This window comes from Elephas maximus, chromosome 6 (genome assembly GCF_024166365.1).
Source record: "Elephas maximus indicus isolate mEleMax1 chromosome 6, mEleMax1 primary haplotype, whole genome shotgun sequence".
In the NCBI taxonomy this organism is placed as follows: Eukaryota; Metazoa; Chordata; class Mammalia; order Proboscidea; family Elephantidae; genus Elephas; species Elephas maximus.
In genome coordinates, this window is record NC_064824.1 from 19,423,188 (window position 1) to 19,449,247 (window position 26,060).

The 26,060-nt window shown below is 40.1% G+C and overlaps 2 protein-coding genes across 13 annotated transcripts in view; both read right to left on the reverse strand.

Annotated features, from left to right (window-relative positions):
* EPB41L5 (erythrocyte membrane protein band 4.1 like 5) overlaps window positions 1–2,155 on the reverse strand; it is a 221,259-nt gene extending 219,104 nt beyond the window's left edge. For 7 of the 11 annotated variants that reach the window (XR_007518074.1, XR_007518075.1, XR_007518078.1 and 4 more), the window contains exon 1: window positions 1,955–2,141. The gene's annotated coding sequence lies outside the window, so the exon portion shown is untranslated. Of the gene's footprint in view, window positions 1–1,954 lie in introns of all 11 variants that reach the window. The other 4 variants (XM_049889157.1, XM_049889156.1, XM_049889154.1 and 1 more) reach the window with 2 other exon arrangements.
* A 15,692-nt stretch (window positions 2,156–17,847) lies between these two features.
* The window catches only part of PTPN4 (protein tyrosine phosphatase non-receptor type 4), a 245,317-nt gene continuing 237,104 nt past the window's right edge, over window positions 17,848–26,060 (reverse strand). For both annotated transcript variants that reach the window (XM_049889148.1, XM_049889150.1), the window contains one exon: window positions 17,848–26,052. In XM_049889148.1, the coding sequence (XP_049745105.1) occupies window positions 25,966–26,052 (87 nt within the window). In that variant the 3' untranslated portion in view covers window positions 17,848–25,965. The remainder of the gene's footprint in view (window positions 26,053–26,060) is intronic.

The window sequence follows — 26,060 nt, forward strand, 5'->3', positions numbered from 1 at the left end:
CCTGCTCCCTTACCTGGCTCCTCCTAGGATCCTGACTCCTCCCATACCCACTCCTCAGTCTGCTCTAGTACTTTCTGCTCAGGTCAATCACCTTCTAACCCAGGGCCTTTGCATTAGCTGTTCCATCTTTCTGGAATGCTCTTCATCCCACTTCACAACCTTCCATTTCAAATGGCTAACTTAAGATTTCTACTTAAAATGTCTTTTCCTCAGAAAAGCATTCCTGGACTCTCCAGTCTAGATTACATGCCTTTTAGTACCCTTAGCCGTATCTTTAAAACACTTAAAGAAACTGTAGTTACATGCCTAATTTTTTTTTTTTTAAACTGGGTACTTCCCCCACTAAGACTCAAGGATAGGGACCTTGCCTGACTTGCTCACCACTATGACCCAATAGCTAGCACAGCAACATGCATACTTTAAAAAGAAAGAAAGAAAATGCACTGCCATAAAGTCCCCTGGATGCTCAATAAAGAACTTGCCTGACACACTAAAAAGATTTAGCCTACTTTCTGGATGGTAGGATTATGTGAATTCTTTTTAACACTGATTTTTAATCTGTGTTTTCTAATTTTTGAAATTTTCCTATACAGTCATAGAAATGCAAACAGAAGTAATCCATTTTAGTACCTAAATTAACTGGAAGTTGCTTTTTTAAAGAAATTAAATATCCCAAACCTGGAAGTTTGTTTTGAAATGTGTATGCTCTCATCCATGAAGGCCAAACCCTTTTGATAAATATGCTAATATACAGCAAGTGCCATAAAATGTTAATATCCTTTGTCCCAGTAATACCAATACAGAAAATGTCTGTAAAACAGTAATTCGACAGAAAAAAAGTTACATACATATCGTTTTCTATTGAACTTACCGGTGCTAGTTTTAAAAAAAAAAACCTGCAAACTACCTTATATATACAGTCTACTATACCTTTTTTTTTTTATACCAGGTAAAAGGAGCCTTGGTGGTGCAGTAGTTAAAGGGCTGGCTGGTGGACGGTTCGAGCCCACTCCGTGGCAGAAAGATGCGGCAGTCTGCTCTCACTGTCTCGGAAATCCTATGGGGCAGTAATACTCTATCCTATAGGATCGCTATGAGTCGGAATCGAATCAAAGGCAGTGGGTTTGGTTTTCTGGGTTTGTGTTTCTTGTTTGTTTGTTTATATCAGGTAAGGTCAAGCAAGTCGTTAGTCTTATGAGTATTTTTTCCTTAATTTAAATAAATACTTCAGAATTAGTTAAAAACATTGCCAGTTTAGAAGAGCTGGGTCTTCTAAATGAATTCTTGAGACTCACCATAAAGGTAGTGGTAGATACAATTAAAAGTTTGCACAACAAAGAACCCATCATTAACAGGACAAATGACACGGGAGTGGGGGCGGCTGCTCCCACAGACCTCGTCACTCCGGGGAACGCACCTGACCCTCACACTTTCAAAGCGGCCGAAACTAGCCCTCAGAGCCCACTGGGGTTTTTGGACTGTGACATAAACTCAAGGTGCTTGGTTTTGTCCGCTTAACGTGCCACTCCTCCCGCCAGCCGGACGGGTAAGACGCTGACCCGGAGGCAGAGATGACCAGCGCCCTTGCCACACCGCCGGGCGACCCCAGGGCTGTCGGGGGAGCGACGGCCCCGGGCCGGGGAGCGGGCTCGGGCGCGGGAAACATTAACCCGGCTTCGCCCTCCGGCCCGCCGCCTCGGCCGCGACGCGCGGTATCGCCCGAAACTCGGCGGCCCCGGCTCATTGGCCGCCGCCGCCCCTCCCTCCCGGCAGGTTTACTATTTGAGCGCGGCCAGACCCGGCTCTCGCCGCCAAGGTCGGCCGCCGGAGGGTCGTCGGCGCGGCCCGCTCGCCTCCCCGAGCGCCCGGCCCGGCCCGAGAGCGGCGGGGTCCCCGGGCGCCGGGGAGCGGGGCGTGAAGGGAGCCGGGCGGAGCCGCCGGGCCCCGCGCATACCTGGGCTGGGGACGGCGGCGCGGCGGCGCGGCGGCGGAGGAGGCGCGGGCACCGGCGACCAGATGAGTCGCGTCCCGAGCAGGCCGAAGAAGGGGCGGCGCCTCTGGAGACGCCAAGAAATGGCGGACCGGAGACTCGTACCCACCCGGCGATAATCCCCTGGAAGACCCTGGCCGCCCGCAGGCCCACCCCTTAAAGCCCCCTCCAAGCTCCGCCCACGGAGGCGGGGTGCGCTAGTCTTAAAAGGGCAATGACACCGCCCCGGAAATCGGCCCGCAGGGAGGGCCTCAGGTTAAAAGAGCGATGCCAGACGGGGCCGAGCTAGAAGTAGCCCTACCTGGGGGACTTAAGCGGCTTCCCACCGTCAGACCCCGCCCCCGGAGGGTGTGCACTCAAGCTAAGAAAACACACCTTTTGCCTGTGGTCCCTCGACTCATGTGATCCCATAGAACAGAGTAGGGTTCCTAAGGAGCGCTGGTGGATTCCAACTGCCGATCTTTTGGTTAACAGCCAAACTTTTTAACCACTATGCCAACAGGGCTGCTGGACCCCAAATTGGTCATCCTATAGGGGCGGTTTAGCGCTGTCTGAGCTCAGCACTAAAAAAAAAAAAAACTAGATGTTTGGAAATCTGCCTCTTATACTCTTTTATTCATTCGTTCAAGAAATTAATTCTGCAAATATTTGCTGAGAGCTTATCAAGTGCCTGTCCCTCACTTCAGCTCTAGAGACTGTAACAGACTTATGTCCACGCTATTAAAGGAACTTTCATGCTAGTGGGGAAAAAAAAAAAAAAAAGTGGGGAGTGAGACATAAATATATGTAAAGTGATGATAAGTGTCATGAGGAAGAATAAAGCTGGGAAGAAAAATTGTAGGTTACTACCAGAGAGGTCCTCTGGAATAAGGTAACGTTTATCCATTCATTCTACAAATAATTTATTAAAGTGTTCTGAACACTGGAGATACAACTGATAAACAAGACATACAAAAATCCTTCATCCTTCATGGAGCTTAGACTCTGGCAGGGGAGACTGAAAATAAATGAGATAAATTAGTAAAATATACAGCATACTATTGTTGTCAGCTACTGCCTAGTCGATTTCAACTCATTTTGACCCCATGTGTGCAGAGTTTACCTGTGTTTTATTGACTATGCAAAGGCATTGGACTGTGTGGATCATAACAAACTATGAATAACACTGCGAAGAATGGGAATTCCAGGACACTTAATTGTGCTCATGAGGAACCTTTACATAGATCAAGAGGCACTTGTTTGGACAGAACAAGGGGGATACTGATTGGTTTAAAGTCAGGAAAGGTGTGCGTCAGGGTTGTATCCTTTCACCATACCTATTTAATCTGTATGCTGAGCAAATAATCCGAGAAGCTGGACTTTATGAAGAAGAACGGGGCATCAGGATTGGAGGAAGACTCATTAACAACCTGCATTATGCAGATGACACAACCTTGCTTGTTGAAAGTGAAGAGGACTTGAAGCACTTACTAATGAAGATCAAAGACCACAGCCTTCAGTATGGATTACACCTCAACATAAAGAAAACAAAAATCCTCACAACTGGACCAATGAGCAACATGATAAATGGAGAAAAGATTGAAGTTGTCAAGGATTTCATTTTCCTTGGATCCACAATCAACAGCCATGGAAGCAGCAGTCAAGAAATCAAAAGACTCATTGCATTGGGCAAATCTGCTGCAAGGGACCTCTTCAAAGTGTCGAAGAGCAAAGATGTGACCCTGAAGACTAAGGTGCGCCTGACCCAAGCCATGGTATTTTCACATCATATGCATGTGAAAGCTGGACAATGAATAAGGAAGACCGAAGAAGAGTTGATGCCTTTGAATTGTGGTGTTGGCGAAGAATATTGAAAAATACCATGGACTGCCAAAAGAACAAACAAATCTGTCTTGGAAGAAGTGCGGCCAGAATGCTCCTTAGAGGCAAGGATGGCGAGACTGCGTCTTACATACTTTGGACATGTTGTCAGGAGGGATCACTCCCTGGAGAAGGACATCACGCTTGGCAGAGTACAGGGTCAGCAGAAAAGAGGAAGGCTCTCAACAAGGTGGATTGACACAGTGGCTGCAACAATGAGCTCAAGCATAAAACGATTGTAAGGATGGCGCAGGACCGGGCAGTGTTTCGTTCTGTTGTGCGTAGGGTCGCTATGAGTCGGAACCGACTCGACGGCACCTAACAACAACAAGTGCAGAGCACAACTGCTCCATAAAGTTTTCAAGGCTGTGAGCTTTCTAAAGCACATTGGCAGGCCTGTCTTCCAAGGCACCCCTGAGTGTCTCCAGACCACCAAAGCAGGGTTGCTGTTGTGTGCCCTCAATTTCAACTCATAGCAACCCCGTAGGACACGGAGTAGAACTGCCTCATATGGTTTCCAAGGATGTCATCTTTAGGAAAGCATTATGCCACATTTTCTCTAGCTGACGCAGGGACTAGGAATAGGGAATGAGAGGGTTGCAATTTTAAATAGACTGGCTGGAGAAGGAGGACAGAACCTATAGGTGGTACACTTAGCTGCTAACGGAAAGGTTGGAGGTTCAGGTCCACCAGAGGCACCTCAGAAGAAACACCTGGTGATCTATTTCCAAAAATTGAGCCATTGAAAACCCTAGGGAGCACACTTCTACTCTGACACACATGGGGACACCATGAGTTGGGGTCCCCATGAGTAGAGGTCACCATAAGCTGGGTGCTGGTAGGGAAGGAGGAAGGTCTTATTAAGAAGGTGACATGTGAGTGAAGGCCTAAAGGAGGTAAGGGAGTGGCCCTGTGAATATCTAGGGGAAAAGTAGTCAGGCAGGGGGAACAGCAAGGGCAAGGGCCCTGAGAGAGGAAGCGCTTGGCTTATTCAAGGAGGGCCAGTGTGGCTAGAGGGGAGGGGGTGTGCGAAAGAATGGTAGAAGACACGAAGGCGGCCAGCATGGTCCTCCACTTAACGCCCTCCAGTGGTTCCCCGCATCCCTCAGAGGCCAGACCAGGGCCAACAAGATAACACACCAGCCACTCCACTTCCTTCTGTTACCTGTGGGGTTTTGGTCAATGCCCTTTATCTGGCTGAAGAAATTCCCTTTTATTGCTCACCACTTTCTTCTTGAAATCATGAAAAACGTGAAACTGAAACACGAACCAATTCCCAGGTGAACACTTTTGAAGCTATTTCTAATCTTGAAGCATGATAAAAATTCTAGCATGAATACGCTTAGAAGCAGATTTTTTAAAATTTCTTCAGATGCTTTGTGAAAAGTTTAAATATACTAAAATGGAGCCTTGAGTGTGTCCCCTAGGTGAAGTGAGGGCTGATGTCTTCAAATTATCTCACCCTTATCTACACCTTCTCCAACAGTCATGGCAGGAAGAAATGAAAATTCCATCTTCCTGCTGCTCCACGCAGCCACAAAAAAACCCATTGCCACTGAGTCGATTCTGACTTATAGTGACCATGGGGGATAGAGTAGAACTGCCTCCACAGGGTTTCCAAGGAGCACCTGGTGGAACTGAACTGCTGACCTTTTGGTTAGCAGCTGAACTCTCAACACTACGCCACCAGGGTTTCCAGCAATACACCAGAATTCTGAACATCTCCAAACAGGTCAAAAAAATTCTACCACCATAATCACCTTTATCAGAAATATATATGAGATAGGGAAAGGTACAAACCCTGTAATAAATCCCTGATGCCTTGATAAGGGAGGATCTAACCAGTTGCTCAGTTGCCTCTCACTCATGGAGACCCCATGTGTTTCAGAGTAAAACTGTGCTGCATAACATTTTGAATGGTTGATCTTTTGGAAGTGGTTGACCAGGCCTTTTTTCCAAGGCACCTTGGGTGGATTCAACCCTCCAACTTCTGAGTTAGCAGCCAAGTTGGTTAACTTTTTGTACCACCCAGAGATTCCAGGAAGATCTAATAACTAGACATATTTACAATCGTCCCATTTTTTGGTTCTGGGGTTTGTTTTGTTTTGGTTTTTATACCCCAAGGTATTGCATAATAGGCACAGGATAGCTAAGAGAAGTAAGTCCCTTTTACTTGTAAAGTGGACAGTAGGGTAATTGTGAAGAGGGAGGTATGAAGGGAGAACCAGCAGGAAGTTCACAGGCCTCTTCTCAGTCCAACAAGTGATAGGAAAGAGAAAATAAGGAAGCCAAGGAAACAAAATTGATTCCTTTAAAACTACCCATTTAAGCTACCATTTTACAGAAAATACAGAGGAGCATGATAAATGACACTATCCAGAGCAGTAGGCAAAATCAAACTACAGTTGGAGAAGAAAACCTGTAAATCAACTGGTGGAAATATGTGAGTCCTATTTTAATCTTTATTCAAACAAATTGTTAAAACAAAACAAAACCTTTAAGGTCACTATGAAACTGTTGGAAATTTGAACAACTGTGTATTTAATGATATTAAAAAGTTATTCTCTATATAAAATATGGAAGTTGTTGCCAGGTGGAAACCCCAGGTTCAAACCCCAGGTTCTGCTCTGCATGACTTGATTTAGCCGATAAACAAGAGACCGAGGTGGAAGAACAGAAAGGCGCTTTTATTTCAATGCGCAAGGAAAGTAACAGTTGGGGCTGCTGCCACCAAGACTGCTCGACAAGGGTGAGAGGGAAGGTTACTTTTATGGGGTTTACAAGCAGGAGGTTCATACCAGTTACATCAGCAACATTCTTAATCATACTATGCAGGTGCATTGGGGTTTACGTGTAAATTCATGCATCACACGTTCAGAAAATGACAGTTAAACTCTACCAAAAGGCAGGGAAATTACTATGTATGATGTACTTAATGAGCTAAAAGGTTATCCAGAATGTCAACATGGCGCCTAAACCATTTTCTGCCCATTTCCTCTAGTTTTTGGCAGCAGTTAGCGAAAAGAGGAGCCCAGGGTGTTAATGTAAAGCTACAGGGGAGGGGGAGGGGGAAAGCATGTCAACCACGGTGCTCGAGGCAGTAGAATTTTCCGAAGCCTGGGGACCTCTGTCTTAAAGTTGTAAAGGATTTCATTTTACTTGGATCCATAACAATGCCCCTGGAAGCAGCCGTCAAGAAATCAAACAACGTATTGCATTGGGCAAATCTGCTACAAAAGGCCTCTTTAAAGTGTTCAAAGGCAAAGATATCACTTTGAGGACTAAGACGTGCCTGACCCACGCCGTAGAATTCTCAATCACCTCATATGCATACGAAAGCTGGACAATGAATAAAGAAGGCCGAAGAAGAATTGATGCCTTTGAATTATGATGTTGGTGAGGAATATTGAATATACCATGGACTGCCAAAAAAATGAACAAATCCATCTTGGAAGTACAGCCAGGATGCTCCTTAGAAGCAAGGATGGCAAGACTTCAGCTCATGTACTTTGGACACATTATCAGGAGGTCCCAGTCCCTGGAGAAGGACATCATGCTTGGCAGAGTAGAGGGTCAGCAAAAAGAGGAAGACCCTCCACAAGACGGATTGACGCAGTGGCCACAAGAATGGGCTCAAACACAGCAATGATTGTGGGGATGATGCAGGACCAGGCAGTGTTTCCTTCTGTTGTACATAAGGTTGCTGTGAGTCAGAACCTACTCGATGGCACCTAGCAACAACAACAACGTGTATACCCCTGAGAAATAAGTGTGTATGTCCACAAGAAGACATGTATTCATAATAGCCAAAAACTAGAGACAAGCCTAATGTCCAAGAATACCAAAACCAAAAAAACTCAAACCTAGTGCCATTGAGTAGATTCTGTGTTACAGGATAAAACTGCTCTGTAAAGTTTTCTTGGCTGTCATCTTTACAGAAGCAGATCACCAGGCCTTTTTTCTGTAGCACCACTGGGTGGGTGTGAACTGCCAACCATTAGATCAGTAGTAAGCACAAACCATTTGCACTACCCAGAGACCCTCAATGTCCAAGAGTAGAATAAACCAAAAGCTTGTTGCCGTGGAGTCAATTCCGACTCATAGTGACCCTATAGGACAGAGTAGAACTGTCCCACAGGGTTTCCAAGGAGAGGCTGGTGGATTCGAAAAATAAAATTTGGTATAGTAAAATGATGAAATATTGCACAGTGCTAAAAAAAAAAAAAAAAGAATGGCCTGCTATATTCAACAACATGAATGAATCTCACAACGAATTGAGCAAAAAATGGCAGACACAAAAGTGCATACTATGTGATTCCATTTATATGAGGTTCAAGAATAGCCAAAACTAATTTATGGTGATAGAAGTCAGAATGGAGGTTACCTAGAGTAGGATGGGATTGGCTACTAACTGGGAAGAGGCATGAGAGAGTCTCCTGGGATGTTGGAAGTACGCTATATCTTGATCTAAGTGGTGGTAAATGGGCGTATATACACTTAAAGATTCATCAAATGGTACACTTAAGATTACACCCTTCACTGTACAGATAAAATAGTCCTCAACTTATGACATATTTGAGGTATAACAAACTGCATTTACAACCATTTTTTTTGTACATCTTATCATTAGTAATATGCACTACATACAATGTTGCAGTGCTTAATTTGCTGATGTTATCATTCTGACGTTCATTCGCAGATGTTCAATTACATGATTTGCTGTTTAAAACACTGGTGTATAGATTTAGTTTTCTAAACTAAATCAGGGGCTTCAGTTGGTCGAAAAAATGGACCCAAATGCTAATTGCTTTGCTAAAGTCTATATAGGCAGATTCAGGACGCAGTGAGATGTTACCACAAAATATATGAAGAAACTCCCAAGTGTCTCTCAGTTTATCATACTGTGGGGGCTTGTGTGTTGCTGTGATGCTGGAAGCTATGCCACCGGTATTCAGATACTAGCAGGGTCACTCATGGAGGAAAGGTTTCAGCTGAGCTTCCAGACTGAGACAGATTAGGAAGAAGGACCCAGTTTATACGTAATGTTTCAACCCTCAAAGACAAATAATGATCAGATTTATAAAGATAGTAATAATAAAAGGCAAAAGTAATGAAAACTAAAAAAAAAAAAAAAATGATGCATTCAGCCTACGTTAGAACCGACTTAGCACAGAGTCATCGGAACGAAACCTCATCATAAGTTGGGGTCTACCTATACATGTATTCATTTCAGTTGTTATTGTTAGGTGTCGTCAAGTCAGCTCCAACTCATAGCGACCCTATGTACAACAGAACAAAACACTGCCCAGTCCTGCACCATCCTCACAATCGTTATGCTTGAGCTCGTTGCACCCACTGTGTCAATCCATCTTGTTGAAGGTCTTCCTCTTTTTCGCTGACCCTCTACTCTACCAAGCATGATGTCCTTCTCCAGGGTCTGGTCCCTCCTGACAACATGTCCAAGGTATGTGAGACAAAGTCTCACCACCCTTGCTTCTAATGAGCATTCTGGCTGTAATTCTTCCAAGACAGATTCGTTCGTTCTTTTGGCAGTCAGTGGTGTATTCAATATTCTTCCCCAACACCATAATTGAAACGTATCTTAGGTCTTCATTATTAGTTGTCCAGCTTTTGCATGTGTGTTAGGCGATTGAAAAAAACCATGGCTTGGGTCAGGTGCACCTTAGCCTTCAAGGTGACATCTTTTTAACACTTTAAAGAGGACTTTTGCTGCAGATTTGCCCCATGCAATGCATCTTTTGATTTCTCGACTGGTACTTCCATGGGCTTTCATTATGGATCCAAGTAAAATGAAATCCTTGACAACTTCAATCTTTTCTCCATTTATCATGATGTTGTTTATTGGTCCAGTTGTGAGGATTTTTTTTTTTTTTCTTTAAATTGAGATGTAATCCATACTGAAGACTGTGGTCTTTGATCTTCATTGGTAAGTGCTTCAAGTCTTCACTTTCCGCAAGCAGGTTGTGTCACCTGCATATCACAGGTTGTTAATGAGTCTTCCTCCAATCCTGTTGCCTGTTCTTCTTCGTGTAGTCCAACTTCTTGGATTATTTGCTCAGCATACAGATTGAATAAGAATGGTGAAAGGATACAACCCTGACACACACCTTTCCTGACTTCATACCACGCAGTATTCCTTGTTCTGTTTGAATAACTGCCTCTTGGTCTAAGTACGGGTTCCTCACGGGACAGTTAAGTGTTCTGGAATTCCCATTCTTCGCAATGTTATCCGTAATTTGTTATGATCCAGAGTCAAATGCCTTCATATAGTCAGCAAAACACAGGTAAACACCATTTCAGTTAGTTGTTGCTATATAGCACATTGGAGTCCCTGAGTGGTACAGTCTGTTAATGTACTTAGCTGCCAACTAAAGGTTGGAGATTTGAGTCTACCCAGAAGCACTTTGGAAGAAAGGCCTGGTGATCTACTTCCAAAAAAATCAGCCACTGAAAACCCTTTGGAGCAGAGTTCTGCTCTGATACACATGGGTTAGCCATGAGTTGAAATCAACTCTATGACAACTGTTTTTTTATATACCAAATCACTCCAAAAGTTAGTAGTTTAAAATAACAATCACCATTTAATAGCTCAAAATTCTTCACTTTAGGCCTGGTGTAGCAGGGCCACGTTGGCTCTTCTCCACGTGGTGTTGCAGGGTGGATGCGGTGGGAGGGCAGAGCTGAAGTTGCCAAGATGGCTTCACTCCTGTGAGTGGCATCTCAGCCAGGTTAGTGGAAATGAACGGCTGAGTTCTCGCTGTGTGTCTCTGTCACAGTGTAATCGGACTTCCTTATGAAGTGGCTCAGGCCTCTGAAAGAGCAAAACCTGAAGCTGTATGAAGTACTACGCCCAGAAGTCACACAGTGTCTTTTCTGCCATCGTCTATTGGTCAAAGCAAGTCACAAAGCCAGACCACTTTAAAGTGGAAGGAGAAAGAGATTCCACCTCTTTATTCTTTGTTTGTTTAAACATTGTTAAAGCAGAGAAAATGGCTTTTCCTCTTCTACTTTTTTTTAATAGCTTTATTTGAATCGAACAGAAACAGCTCATACATGAAAGTGTACAATTCGGTGGTTTTTAGTATATTCAGAGTTGTAAAGCCGTCACTACCAATCTTGTCTGTTTTCATTCATCTTTTGGTGGGAGGAGCAGCATCTAGGGATGGGAGGGATTGCCTCTGGTTATCTCTGCATCTTTATCTCAATAAAAAAGCAATAATGATGATGATGATATGGAAGGTGGAAAAGTGGTGGGGGAATAAATGAAACATGAATGACCGTGAGTTGATCATTTTTGAAGCTGGGAAATAGGTACATTAAACTGTTATTGTTATTTTAAACACTATTTATTGTGTTTAAAATTTTCCATAGTAAAAATGTTTTAAAAAATTACCCTCTGGGCCATGTACTTGTTGGAGAGTCTTCATACCCAGGGATATGATTACCCCAGTGTACAAGCTACAGGATCTTAAGTGCCACCTGGTCTGCCTTTTAGGGCTGCCTCCCTCCAAGAATTACCCAGCATTTACATAACTAAAAGTTGTATAAGGTCCCTGGGTGGCATAAAGGGTTTCTGCTTGACTACTAACCTAAAGGTTGGTGGTTCAAATACACCCAGCAGCACTGCAGAAGAAAGGCCTGGCAATCTGCTTACGTAAACATCACAGCCAAGATAATCCAATGGGGGCAGTTTCACTCTAACACGTGGGGTTGCCATGAATCAGAATTATTCTGTTAAATTGTTGCATAGCACACAGTAGTTTGGAGAAAGTGTCATCTTCCACTTTCCCAGTCAATCCTCTTCTCTGCCTCCTGTGGGTGTCTTAGTCAGGGTTCTCTAGAGAAACGGAACCAGGGATATCTGTTTATCCTTCTGTCTGTCAGTCTATCTACCTGTCTATCTATCTAGAGATTGATTCCCTTCAAGACTTCAAGGAATTGACTCACATGATTGTAGCGGCTGGCAGGCTGGAGACTTCTGCAGGCTTGCGTCCCAAGGTAAGGTGATGGGATGGGTTGAGAATGAAGACAGAGAGAGTTCTGTCAAGGTGGAAGTTTAGTCTGAAGTTAATACAGCTACTCCAGCTTTCTTTAGATTAGTGCATGGTAAAGATCGGCAGGAATCCAATTCACAAACCGTGGATTGCATTGATCTGTCCTCATAACCCCACTTCTCCATCCTTGTCACCAGCTGCCTTTGACTCTAGCCACCTGGAGCTAGGTCAAAACTCCCAAGTTAAAAGGATACTTGTGACTGCCAAGTAGCCAGATGCCAGCTTCAAGTTTGAGAAACCCACATGACACCCCAAACTTCTGCCCTGCTGGCCACAAAATTAGGGCTGGTTTTCCACTACTCCTTCAGGATGTCAGCTGCAACCTTGGGAGTCCACAAAACATCATTACTTTCTGACTTACTGACTCCTCCTGCCCCTTTGGGTTCAGTAATTCACTGGAATGACTCACAGAATTCAGAGAGTATACCATAATTATAACTACAGATTTATCATCACCAAAAAGGTTACAATTGAAGAGACACCTAAGGTGAGGTCTGGGAGGGTTCCCAAGGCAGAGCTTCCATGTCCCAGTGGATGCTCTACCCTCCTGAGAGCAGATGTTCTCACCAACCATGAAGTTCTCTGAACCTTAGTGTTCCAGGCTTTCATTGGCCAGTCCTGCATGATAGGTTAAATCATGCCTCCTGACGCTAGCAAATAGCGGCCTCCCAAGTGAGTCTTTGCTGGTTAGGGTCAGCCCCCACTTGCCAGCACAAACACCCAGGTGTGGCCTGGAAGTTCCCGATCATGGTACCCTAATTACTCCAAGGATTATTTCCCCAGAGCCAAGGACAAAGGCCATTTTATTTGGGGTAAAACTAGGTCCTTTCCCCCACAGTTAGTATTAGCATGGTATATCTTTCTCCACTCCTTTGCTTTTTTAAAATTGTGGTACAAATATATATAACAAAATATTTGGCATTTCAACATTTTTAACACATGCAATTGAGTGACATTAATTACATTAATCCTATTGCATGACCATTACCACTATCCATTTCCAGTTTTTTCATTACTCTTAACAGACTCAGCGTCCCCTTCCCTCCCACCCCTGGTAACCACTGATTAAACTTTGGTCTCTACATACTCTTGCCAGTTCTAGATATTTTACATATGTGGATCCATTCCCTTACTTTGAACCTATCTGTCTTTATATTTATTCTTGTAGAGAGCATACTGGGTCTCCAGGTTCCACTATATGTATAGATCGATAGTCTAGGACTCAGGCGACTCGGATGTAAACTTCTTGACATAGTTTATGTGTAAATATATAGTTTCCTCTTCTCTGGAATTTTGCCCCATATAACTGCCCCACCTTCCCCAAACTCTAATCATTGTCTCCTCAACTCAGTAAGATGACCAGCCCTGTTTGGGTTCCCCATTTCTGCACCAGTCTGGAAATTGTTTCCTTATAGGAAGCCTGGCTGATGGCAAGTCTCACATCATTTGTTGCTCTTTTCTCAGGGATTATAATCTTGCTCTGCTTTTGGCCAATGTTGGAAAAGTTTCCTATATCTTGTCAAATTTTCTAGTTATTTAGATTGGGAGGATAATTCTAAACTTTCTTCCTCCCTCATGGTCAGAAGTGGAAGTCCAAATCATTTTCTGTTCAAATAGAGCAACTTACAAAATATAGACAAAGAATCTGAACAAGCAATCCACCGAAGAAGAAATATGCATGGCCAATAGATGTATGAAGATTTTCAATCTTACTAATTATATGAAAGAAAATATTATATATCAGGAGCCCTGGTGGTGCAGTGGTTAAGAGCTTGGACTGCTAACCAAAAGGTTGGCAGTTTGAATCCACCAGCTGCTCCTTGGAAACCCTATGGGGCAGTTCTATTGTGTCCTATAGGGTCACTAATAGTTGATATCGACTCAAGGACAACAGGCTTTTAAAAAATATATTATTACTATATATCAATTCACAGTCTACTCAATAATGTGAGTTTCTGCATCTCCATCCTTTGCTGGGCATTATGAGTCTATTGTTGTTGTTAGATTCCATCCAGTTGGTCCCGATTCATAGCGACCCTATGTACAACAGGATGAAACACTGCCCGGTTCTGCACCATCCTCATAATTCTTGTTACTCTTGAGCCCAATGTTGCAGCCACTGTGTCAATCCATGTCATTGAGGGTCTTCCTCTTTTTCGCTGACCCTCTACTCTACCAAGCATGATGTCCTTTTAATACCCAGTAGAGATGGAGACACTCATGTACGTTATTGATTAGATTGTAAATTGATACATAATTTTGGACGCCAATTTAACAATATCAATTAAAAAACAAGCAAAAAACATGGTGGACTTAGCAACTTCACAGATAGTTATTCACTCAAGATAAGTGAAAATGTATGTCCACAAGAAGACTTGTTACAGGGATATTCAAAGCATATTTATTGGTAATAACATAAAAACAGAAACATCTTGGAATCCATTAAAATGAGGCTGTAAATGAACTGTTAGGTTGCTGTCAGGTGGAATCCACTTGACTACAACAGGTTTTTTTTTTTTTTTTTTTTTTTTGGCTTATTCATGTAATAATAAGAAACAAACAAGAAGCACTGATGAATCTCAGAAACACCAAGTGAAACAAATCTTAATCATTTCAATTATATAAACGGACTTCATCATTCCACTGATACCTAGCTCTAGAACACGCTAATTAATCCATAGTGTAAAAAATCAAAACAGCGATTTCGAGGGGGTGGGGTGGGTAGAGGTGACAGCATGGGTTGACTGGTGTCACGGATTCGATTGTGTTCCCCCAAAATATCTGCCAACTTAGCTGGACCATGAATCTCAGTATTGTGTGATTGTCCACAATTTTATGTGATTTTCCTATGTGTCGTAAATCCTATCACTATCATGTAATAAGATGGATTAGTGGCAGTTATACTGATGAGGTCTACTAGATTAGGTAGTGTCTTAAGCCAATCCCTTTTGAGATATAAGAGAGAGAAGCAAGCAGAGACAGGGGACCTCATACCGCCAAGAAAGCAGTGCCAGAAGCCAAGTGCATTCTTTGGCCCTGAGGTTCCTGTGCTGAGATACTCCCAGACCCAGGGACGACTGATGATAAGGACCTTCCTCCGGAGCTGACAGAAAGAGAAAGCCTTTCCCTGGAGCCGTTGTCCCGAATTCAGACTTCTAGCCTACCAGACTATGAGGGAATAAACTTCTCTGTTAAAGCCATCCACTTGTGATATTTCTGTTATAGCAGCACTAGAGGCTAAGACAACTGGTAAGAGGCAAAAGTGAACTTTCTGGAGTGATGGGTAACCTTTTGTTTTTTGATACGTGTTTGGGTCATACAGATATACGTATTTGTTAAAACTTACTGAAAGGTAAAATTAATATTTGCTTATATTTTATGTAGAAAAAAGAGGCATAAGCAAATACTGAACACTAGTTAATGATACGAACACTGAAGTGCTTAGGATTGAACTACTGATTTGGGCAGCTCACTTGGAAATGCATTAAAAAAAAAAAAAGGTGGCTTGATGGATGGAGGGCCTTAGATGGGCAGATATATGATAAAGCAAATACAGCAAAATGTTTATTGTAGACTTTAGGCAAGGGACATATAGATGTTCACTGCCCAATTCTTTCATCTTTTTTGTCTGTTTGAAAATTATCCTAGTAAAACATTGAGGGAAAAGTTAAATACAGTTGACTTGTATGTACAAGCATGATGTAAAAGAAAAAGAGTGCATAAAAGAATGTTAACTGTAGCATTGCTTTTAATAGGAAACATTTGAAAACTGTCCAAATACTTACCGGTTGAGGAATTGTTACATAAATGGTGGTAGAAACCCACATATCTGATGGGATCAGAGCTGGTAGTTGGTGGGTTAAATGGAAAATCATTTAAAGGAAGAATAAAAAAATACATGAACTTTGTTTTAGCTTAAAACATATAAATGTATATCCAAATTGTGATTCTTTTATGTAGGGTGAAAGCTTTTTCTTTGGGTTTGAGTCCACGGATAATCCCTTAGCTTTTCCTGTAAAAAACACACCCCAAGTGCATTATCTATATTTGTCGGTCTCTCATAGCTGTTCTGCTGATTCCTACTTTTAAGTCAAATTATTTTTAAATTTAATACTTAAAAATTTTAACGACATCTTTATAAGGCTTTCGAAACCAAACCAAACCTGAACCTTTCCTTTCACCCTCCATTTCAGGGGCTTATGTAATATGTAATTCTTTAAATGATATACTAAAGACTAAGTCGTATATGTAGGGCAGGAAATAAACACAACTGATGTTGATAAATTTAAACTTAACTGATGGAACTGGAGGAGCTCCAGCAAAACTGAGACCAGAGAGCCAATTTACTGGGTAGGTTATTGGGACGGTGGTTAAGAAAGCTCAGCCACAAATGCAATGTCACTAGGAATGAAAGAGAAGCCTTCCAAGGTATACCCCAAACTCGGAAGTCATTAAGGAGATTGATACATTTATATTAAAATGTACTAAAAATGTGGGGATACTCTCCCCTTCCCCAGAGTAAAGTCAAAGACAGCACACTATGAAAATGCTTTTGCAATTGACATATGACTAGAAAACACGTGAAAAAAAAAAAAATGGGCACAGCAGCACTTACGGAAATATCTTGCGGGTGGAGGCTGCAGTTGGCAAATGTAGAAGGCTTGTGTTATTTGCCTACAAATATGGCGATTTCTTTAATTTCCAACATTTCATATGAGTAAAAATTTGAACCCAATAGAAAAACCTACCCAGGATATCAATACGGAATTTACAGCAAAAGAAATACAAGGGATCAATAGTATAAAAAACTGTTTAACCTCCTGACTTGAAGAGAAGAAACGCAGGTCAAGACGCTATTATTTCATCTATGAGATAAGCAAATAACTTTGGTACCAGTGATCATAAGAACGTGGAGAAACAGGCATTATCATGTTTTGGTGGAAACACAAACTGGTGCCATCTCCTTGGAAAAAATGAAATATTCATTAATTAAAATTAAAAAATGCAGGTGCCCTGTGACCTGGCAAGCCTACTGGTAGAAATTTACCTATGGATACATTTGCAATAATAAACAAAAATAGTTCCATAAGGATGTTTTTGGAGCCTTGTTTGTAAAAGTACAAGCTGTAGACAATCTAAGGGTCTATCGAGAAATTAAATTATGGTGGATTCATATGATGGAGTACTAGGCAATGATTACCAAGAATGAAGTAGCCTTGAATATGCTGATATGGGAATGTTTCCAAGATACATTAATTGAAAAAGCAAGCTGCTAAATATACTGTACAATCCCTTTGGCATTAATTAATGTATACATACACACACAGGCATGCCCAGAAAAAATACATAAAACTCATAACGTCATTGGCTCGAGGGACCCTTTTTTAGAGGTAGGGGATGGGGAAGGGGCTTTCACCATGCATCTTGGACCTTTCTTATGCTGTTTGAATTTTTATTACCATGTACACAAGGACAGACACATGGTATAATCATAAATCTTTACTTTTGACTTCTTGTCTATTACCTTTTTTCTGAGTACTTCTCTTCTAGGTAGAAAATGGTATCCCAACTGCCCTTGGGGAAGGTATGAAGCCAGATGACTTCAGGTTTAGAAAGAGAGGTACTTGGTTTTGACTGATAGGGTCTTATATGAGGATGACCGTAACCAGAATGGAATGGCTGGTGCTGAGAGGAGGCAAGCAGTGGCCACAGTGAAGGAAGAACTTCTCTGAGACATTCCCTAATCTTCTACATCCCACCTCCCCCCAGCACATCCATTATCGGAGTCAGTGATTCCAGAAACAAATTTCACACTGAGCATTCTCCCAGTTCCCTCTACTGGTCACCCATTCATGAATATAACCATTTTGAGAGACGTCAGACAAACAACTCCCATAAAATAATCTTCAAAACTCCTAGATCTTACATTACAAAAGCACATCTTTATTTTGCCATTGAACAATAGTGTCACAGCTAGAGTTTTTTCACGTTTGTACCTGAACAACTATTTCTCAATCAAAATGAAATATGGCCAACAAAGTTTGTGTAATAGCATTGTACAGAACATAAATTGTTCTTAAGATTGAAACAGTTTTAATGCAAACCAGCATTTTTTCTGTTTGCGCTTAGTAGTTGTAGATCTTTCCCCCCATGAATTAGCAGTAGGAATTTTAATTTCTCACTGATATTGAGACAAATATAGATGGCCTTTCAAGCATACATTTAGCTGCAATGACAGACGCATACCATCGTGATGATTTCACAGTACCCAGTGTTGACCAAATTCAAGCTCGTACATTTTGAATGAACCCTTAGCTTCTTTGCCTCCTAATTATGAAGACAAAACCATATGGAGACATTTTTGTGACACTGGGGGAGAAAGTCTAAAAAATGCTGGGGCTAATCCATTCGCTACTAGTTCAGCAGCATCAAATACAAAATGACAGCAGAAATGTAAAACTGTAATCAGGAAACAAACTAGCCTTTTAACTAAATGACTTTTTCTCCCTTCATATTTACATATAGCACCTGTTATAAGAAAAAAAATCCCAAATTAAAATACCCTCTACATAGAAATAATTATTTGTAAAGTTACTACTTAAAAATATCATTTGATGAGTATATAATAAACTATCTGTAGAAAATAAAGACAAGGACTTCTTATTTGAAAAGATTACAATATGGATTGTAACTGAAATGTCCCGATGCTTTAGGAACACTGGATTGGACTTTTTTTTTTTTAAGCAGATACATTTTAACTGCAGAAAATAAAAACAGCTTAATGTAAACTGTTTTAGCCTCTTAAATCTTATCCTTCAGTACATATACAGTGTCAGGATTTTTGCACGCTTAAACTTACTTGAAGGAGCTTTGGTGGTGCAAACAGTTAAGCGCTTGACCATTGATGGAAAGGTTGGTAGTTTGAACCCATCCAGCAGCTCCTTGGGAGAAACCTGTCGATTTGCTTCCATAAAGGTAAGAGCCAAGAAAGCCCTACAGGGCAGTTCTACTGTGTCGCAGGGGGTCACTATGAGCTGATATAGACTCGACGGTAGCTAACTTGTGCTGTGGTATCTACTTAACCCTTAGGTACAAAAGAAAACAGATTTCTAAGTATTCACATAATGTATAAAAAAATGCAACGCAGAAATGTTTATCGGAAACCAAGCTTGGCTGAAGCAAGACAGTCAACTGGGTAGTCTTTATTGTACGAAATAAATTACAGAAAAGTAGCACAGCTAAGATCCCACAAATTACCTCTTAAATATCAAATACGCTATCAAGAGATCATTGTAAAGCATTTCAAGTTGGGTCCAATCCAATGTTCTATGTACTAATCAATTTTTTCCATATTTACAAAACTCCTAGGATAGTTTTTATTTTAAATGTATAAATTAAGTCAGTAGTAAGCATGAAATAAAGTGCTACTATTTTAAATTCAAGACATCAATTTTAGCACTGAAGTTTAATCTACGCTATAGAATACCAGGAAAAATGAATATTCTTGTCAACTCTCTGAAGGATGGTAAAAGATGGGTGCCAGAGAATCCCAAAATTGGGTTGGAAAAATTTCTTTGCCCAGGAAGGTCAATAACTGGTACATTGCAATTCAGGAATAGAAAGGAAAAACTTCTTTTAATAAAATGGGAAACGGGCTCAACTGGGACTGTGGTGGATTTAGGGAACCATAAATCGGCATCTATTTGGGTCTAAGGGTTTGAGCAGGGCTGTGTCCACCTTGATGGCTTCCTGGTAATAATTTTATTTTAGCAATGTGCCATTTTACTGAAGGTTGTCACAAATGGTAGTTGCTAAATTTTGGGAACGCCAGGGTTGAAGGAGACTGATATAACCTTAAGTTGTTTAGGGTATTTACCTCACAAAGAGTCTACTGGAAATGGAAACCAGTGATTTTTAAAATAGTTAGAAGGTTGGGTGGAGTCAAAATAATGAAGCCCTCGTTGATTCAAGTTTAATGAGTGATAAATAATAAATACTACCTTTTACAGAAGATCCTGGACAAAAACAGCATGCCTAAAGAAGGTGGTTTAAAATGTTGCTGTTGTTGTTCAGCTGAATTAATAAACCCTTAAAAAAAAAAAATTTTTTTTTTTTTTAAGTATATGTCGGCACTGCTACAAGTCAGAGTGGCGTACATCCTTCTGTCTGGACACTGAGAACAAAAGGGCCAAACCGTTCCCAGGGCAGGTGCCTCTGTACGTATTCACCGCGGTCAATCTTTGGCACAGCTTTCTGGCTTCAGCAAAGTCACATTCTCACAATGACATCCTCACTTGTGGCCGCCACAGTGACAAAGCCTGGGAACTCTGCTCCAATGTAAACGCGTGCAGTGGCACATTAACCCTCACGCATACTCCAGAGAAGTCTAGAATTCAATTATTTTCCATTTAAAAACAGGAAGTGCAAACTTCTTTGAAATTTCCTACCTTAGAGCCCAAACAAGGAAGAAGAAGAAAAAAAGCCCCCAAAACCCCACAGTGTACATTATTACTTGAGATATGCTTCAATAATGGTTTTTCTTGTTTATGATAAAAATTACCTTTTTCTTCTTAAATTGCATTTTGTCTAATGGAGTGTAATATATTTTTTCCTTCCTTCTTTTCAATCTCTTGCTGACCTTTTTTTTTTTTTAAACAAAGAGTATCCTTAGAATCAAAGTCATAATTCTAAAAACATTTGAAAGATACATTCATGTTCTCTACAGCATGAAAGACATACAAATACCATTTTTCTCTTTAACAATGAAGTAAAAGAAGTGAACAGTTTTGAAATTTTGTTCATAGAAAAATAGTTTCTGTATCATTTTACACCACGACAGATAGGAAAATTCTACAGTGTTCAGCTGACACATTTTTTGAGCCTAACAAGGCTTCCAAGCATTTTCTTTCTTATACTGGAAATATTAAAAGCTGTCAGGAAGTTAAACTTTTGAACTCTCCCTTAAAACTGTAATCTTTAACTTGCAATATTGCTAATACTTTTCACCTTTGTAAATTAAACAAACGAACAAAAATTTGGTTTACGTATTTATGCACGGAACCAGATCTAACCAATGTTGATGGACTGCTCCCCAGGAGATAACACTCCTGGATGCCCACTTAATTTAGATTACTAAAATAAAAATGACTACAAAACTTCAGAAATTAACAGTATACTGCAGTAGGAAAACATATAAATAAATAGCAGCACATCTAGCTATGGAAACAGAAATAACTATTTGGTGTCTACCCACCACAGCTTCACCAAGATCATAAAAATAAAATGATAAGTAATTCCTGGCTGACATAGGGCTTTTTTTTCTTTTAATAACTTTGAAAGGCTTATTGTAGTAATTGCTACTAAGAATAAATGGACTCTATGTGTAATAAAATATTGTGGATGGTAATAGTTGCAGACATTATAAAGTAAGTTGAACCCAAAACATACAATTCAGTGATTAATTTCATAGGTTCTTTGTAAAACTGGGGAGATTATCTATTAGCAATGATACCTCAGAAAAGTTTTTGGATTATGTAAATTTCTTCGTATCTATACAATTTTCTAAGTATTTCACAAAGTCATTGCTATAACTTGTAATCACACTGAGACATCAATACACATTTACCAACAGATCAGTAACTCTGATATTTGATAAAATGAATCCCAGTGGGTTTTAATAACATACCTATTCCACGTAGAGGGAACACCACAAAAAATGGTTCCAGAAATGGAGGCTGGGTAGCTGAAGCCAATGTGAAGTGTAAATGACATTAATATAAAGTCAGTTACTTTTCTGATGTGACAGCTTACATAAAAAGCATGCTGTAGCATAATTTATCCATGTCTTGTCATATTATTAAGACATATTTATTCCAACAAAAAATTACCATCAAGTATTTATTATTTATAAGTGACTTAAAACCAAATTCATCTGAACTACAAAATAACCACTACGATAATATAGAGCCTGTAAACATTTCCCACATTATTGTGGTATAAATAATTCTTGTAAATTCAAAACTACTTTGGCAACCTTATCATCAGAATATTTAAATATTCAAAATACAAATATTAAACGGCACGTTATGAATTCTTGTTTGTGTCTCCCTTCTCGATAAGATTTTAAAACAAGTAATGCTTTAATTCTATTACACGTTCACAACAGGAACATAAATTGATTATAAATGTACATACGTCCTAAATCTTTGCTTTAGGTTTTAAGTGCTTTTAAAAATTAGTCCTCTAATTTGCAGTCCAGGATGTTTTCATACTGCATGTATGTGAGCCTAAATGCTTTACAGGAGCTTATGTTCTATCCGGGAAGCATGACTAGCGAACTGGGTCACCGTCCTAGTTAGGATCACTTTCTGAAGCCTAGTTATTTTCTAACTTAGGTGACATCTTCTAAGGTCACCATAGTTATTAAGTGAAAACACTGCCTGCTTATGCTTCTCTGAGCTGAAACAGACTAAAAGTCACAAGAATTTATGATATTCACATAGGTTATAATTTACTGAAGTCCTAGTAGAATATGGAGAACACCCGACTGATGAGAACCGGGAAACTCAGATTGTAGAAAACCAGGCTCTGCGAAGTCACCTAATCTTGTGGGCCCTCTGTTTTTCTGCCTGTAAGGTGGTGGAGGGGGAGGCCGTATAAAATCTTGCAAGTCCCTTTCAGCTCTCAAGTTTTATTACTCCTGGTGGAGACAGAAGACTTTTGCTCAAATACCTGATTAGAGCGGATCAGACCTACCAGCAGATTACAGACAACTCTATAGTTAAAACAATCCTTTGCTCCTGTTTGTGTGCATTAGCCATTGTGAAATGCACACACAGATGCACAGAAGTCTTTCTATGTGTGTATGGTAGTATTTGAAACCTTCAAGGAACTGTTTTAATGGCTTAACATTTACATATTTGAAGTCAGTTTTCATATGATAAATATTCTCTTTACTCCTACTCAAAAGGATCCTCCCTGTTTACTCCTCCCACTTACATTAGCAGGCCACACAAAAGGAATAGTTTCTTAGGCTGTTTACCCTGCCTCTGTTTTGAATAGATGCACTGGCTTAACAAATACTACCAATTCCTTTCCCTGGGGAATATAAAGTCTACTCCAAGATATTCCTAATCCTATGGACACAGTGCTGATACAAATCAGATGCTCAATACACATGGAAAAGCCACCCCAAATCGGAGGCAAAGGTTGACACAAATACTTCTTAGCATTTACAAAAGTCCACTGATCATCAGTATCTCTTTCCACTTGTCAGAATAGAAATCAGCATTGCTTTCTTGAGTGTGTGTGTGGGGAGCGATGGTGGAGGTGTGGGGTAGCCAGAGGAGGGGGAAACTAGCTTAGATACAGGAAATCTGGGCTTTTACCACACAAAACTGCATTGATATGGGTGGGGTCTAGAACTATCCAAAGTCTGAAAGCTAGGATTATCCTTAGAAACCTATTTAGATTACTAATAAACAGGTCAAAAAATTCTTAGGCGTGCTGGATAAAGTCTTATCTTTTGGGTGAACGGGGAAACATAATTAGCATATTCATTTTAAGAAGGTGTGAAGGACAATTTATTTTACACTTAAGGAAGATCCTAATAAACACGCTTTTAAAAAAGGATCTTTCTGTACATAAAAATACTGATAGAGGGTGGCTCCCAGGTGAAAATTGATACATGAGAAATTCAAATGTAATTCTAAACTTCTAATACATTGTCATTTAAAGATAGGCATGAATGATTAGAAAAAGGCAGCAGTACTCATTGCCAACAAATTACCAGAGTTACTCTCAGAAGTGTAGACCAAACCTTAAATTAAAGAACATGCCAACCATGGCATCTGTTGGTTTACATCTACACAGCTATCTCTTTTTGTCTATGTTACCATGTTCTGTCTATACAGTACGAATACTCCGGTGAAAAGCGACTGCTAAACCAGTTATGTAATATGTAGACCTCCCCCAGCACGGTCTTATGTTTTCAGTTTTCAACTTATCGTGGTGCCACATAGCAACCTAATTTATCTGTTGGTAGAGAATGGAATGTTTAAATAAGATTATGGTTATTTACTATCTTACACTCTCTTGATTATAAAATCTGGAAATAGATAAGAGAATTTCTCTTTGACATAAAGGCTATGTTTACTTCTCTCTTTAAACAAATTTTAAAATGATAATTTATTTGGTGTCTTGGTTATTAATGTTTAGAAGCGTAACTTCTAAAAATTATTATTATGATTTTTCAACACTTGGAAATACTATCATTTAGACTATACTGAAGTTTCTTAAACATACGTTTTTTTCTCATACTAAATGGCATTCCAAAATAGCTATCATTTGACTCTAAATTTTATCAAGACTATAGAGAAATATTAAAAAAACCATTGATATTTAAATCTATTTTGACGACAATCCATATAAAATAATTGTGTAAAGTAATGTTTGAGCAGGTGAGCAACTTTTCACTCATTGAACTGGCTCTTAAAAATAAAACAGAAACCTGAAGAGGAAAATATATACATCCTTACAGGGAAATCAGATCTTCCACCAGGCTGGACAACCAGAACTCTCCTTATTAACATGCTTATAATTTAAATAAGTATGTATAAACTGGAGCAATTTAACTGTACACAAAAATGACAAGAAACCCTCATTACGGTTACTGAGTGATTACAGGTAGAAACAAGTCAAAACGTTTCATTCCTCATTTGAAGCATCCCAACCAGTGTGAACAAAGCTTGATATGAACTGAAACGAACTCTGAAAAGTAATCATTTGGCTAAAAAAAAAAAACAAATTTTTTGTTTTGGTTAGCAATAGGAATAAATCATGATCAACTGTTGTAACTTTACCTTAGAGGATCAACATGTTTAACTTTTATGTGCATGTTAGATACCACATCTAAAAGCAGTGACAAAAGAAATATGAAATCTGAAGAATACAGCATCTTTTTATGTGGAACTGCTAAACTTAACCCCTGTCCCCCAGTAAAGGAATGAGCACATTTTGAAAGATTCCATAGCAGCAGAGCGTTCACTCAAAAGAACACAAGTTATCTTTCGCTTTTTATGGCAAAGTACAAGCATTGAGTTCAGAATGAAAGCAAGAGAATTTCCTTACCCTTCTTTAACTGTGTAACTATCAATACAAGAGGCTGTTTTTATGATGTGAACGTCTTCAAAATTCATAAAAATGTAAGAATGTACAATATACATACATACCTCCTAGTGGGGTCAAATGAGTGCCTTTTCATTAGACGTACAAGGACATCTCAAGGCACTTTAGGGGTTAAGACACAATGCATGCATTCCTTTACATGGAGTATGTGAAATCACATGATTTGGAATAAGCCAGCCTTATGAGAAATATAAGTTACATTATTAAATCCGAGAAAATGCGTAGATTCATTAGTTCATGTTTATACTTCTACAAGATGCTGGTAAATGGACAATATGCAGCACTTCCTGGGAACAGTAAATTCCACCTTTCTTCTTATGAACAGCAGGTCTCTACAGGGGGAGTACAGGGAAAAATGTGCTGCATCCACAGGCAGTAAATTGGCTAATATTGAGAAGGATATTGCTAACATTTTAAAAATAAAATCTGAAAATTAGTATATAGTTAAGTACATGAATCACAGGAAAACACCACGGCCGACTCTTGATGTTTACTTCTTTCTGCTTTCAAGACACAGGTGTGTAACAGAGATGATGAGAACTCTGAACCCTGTCTGTGGCAATTCTACCAGGAGGGGTCTGTATGGCACCGACACAAAATTTCATAAATTACCCTGAACATACTCAGTTACTCTGTATTTGTTCGGAGCAAAGCATGAAATAGTCTTCAAATACATGAGTTATTGAGTTTGAGAGAGTGACTTTTTTAAATGTAAAGTGCAACAGTGCTGAAGTTTCCAAGTTTTTGTTAGTTCTTCATTTTTTGTTCAGACGCCATTTCCTGCAAGCAGTATTATGGCACAGTGACTGTAATGGAAAGCAGCTTTCCAACATGGGTTCCAGTCCTTTTGCTTTCTCATTTATTTGATGATGATGTTAAGGGTTTAACAAACCCTTCTTCATAGACTTTCAAAATAGCTTCACATACAAATCTGTATTGACTCTGAAAAA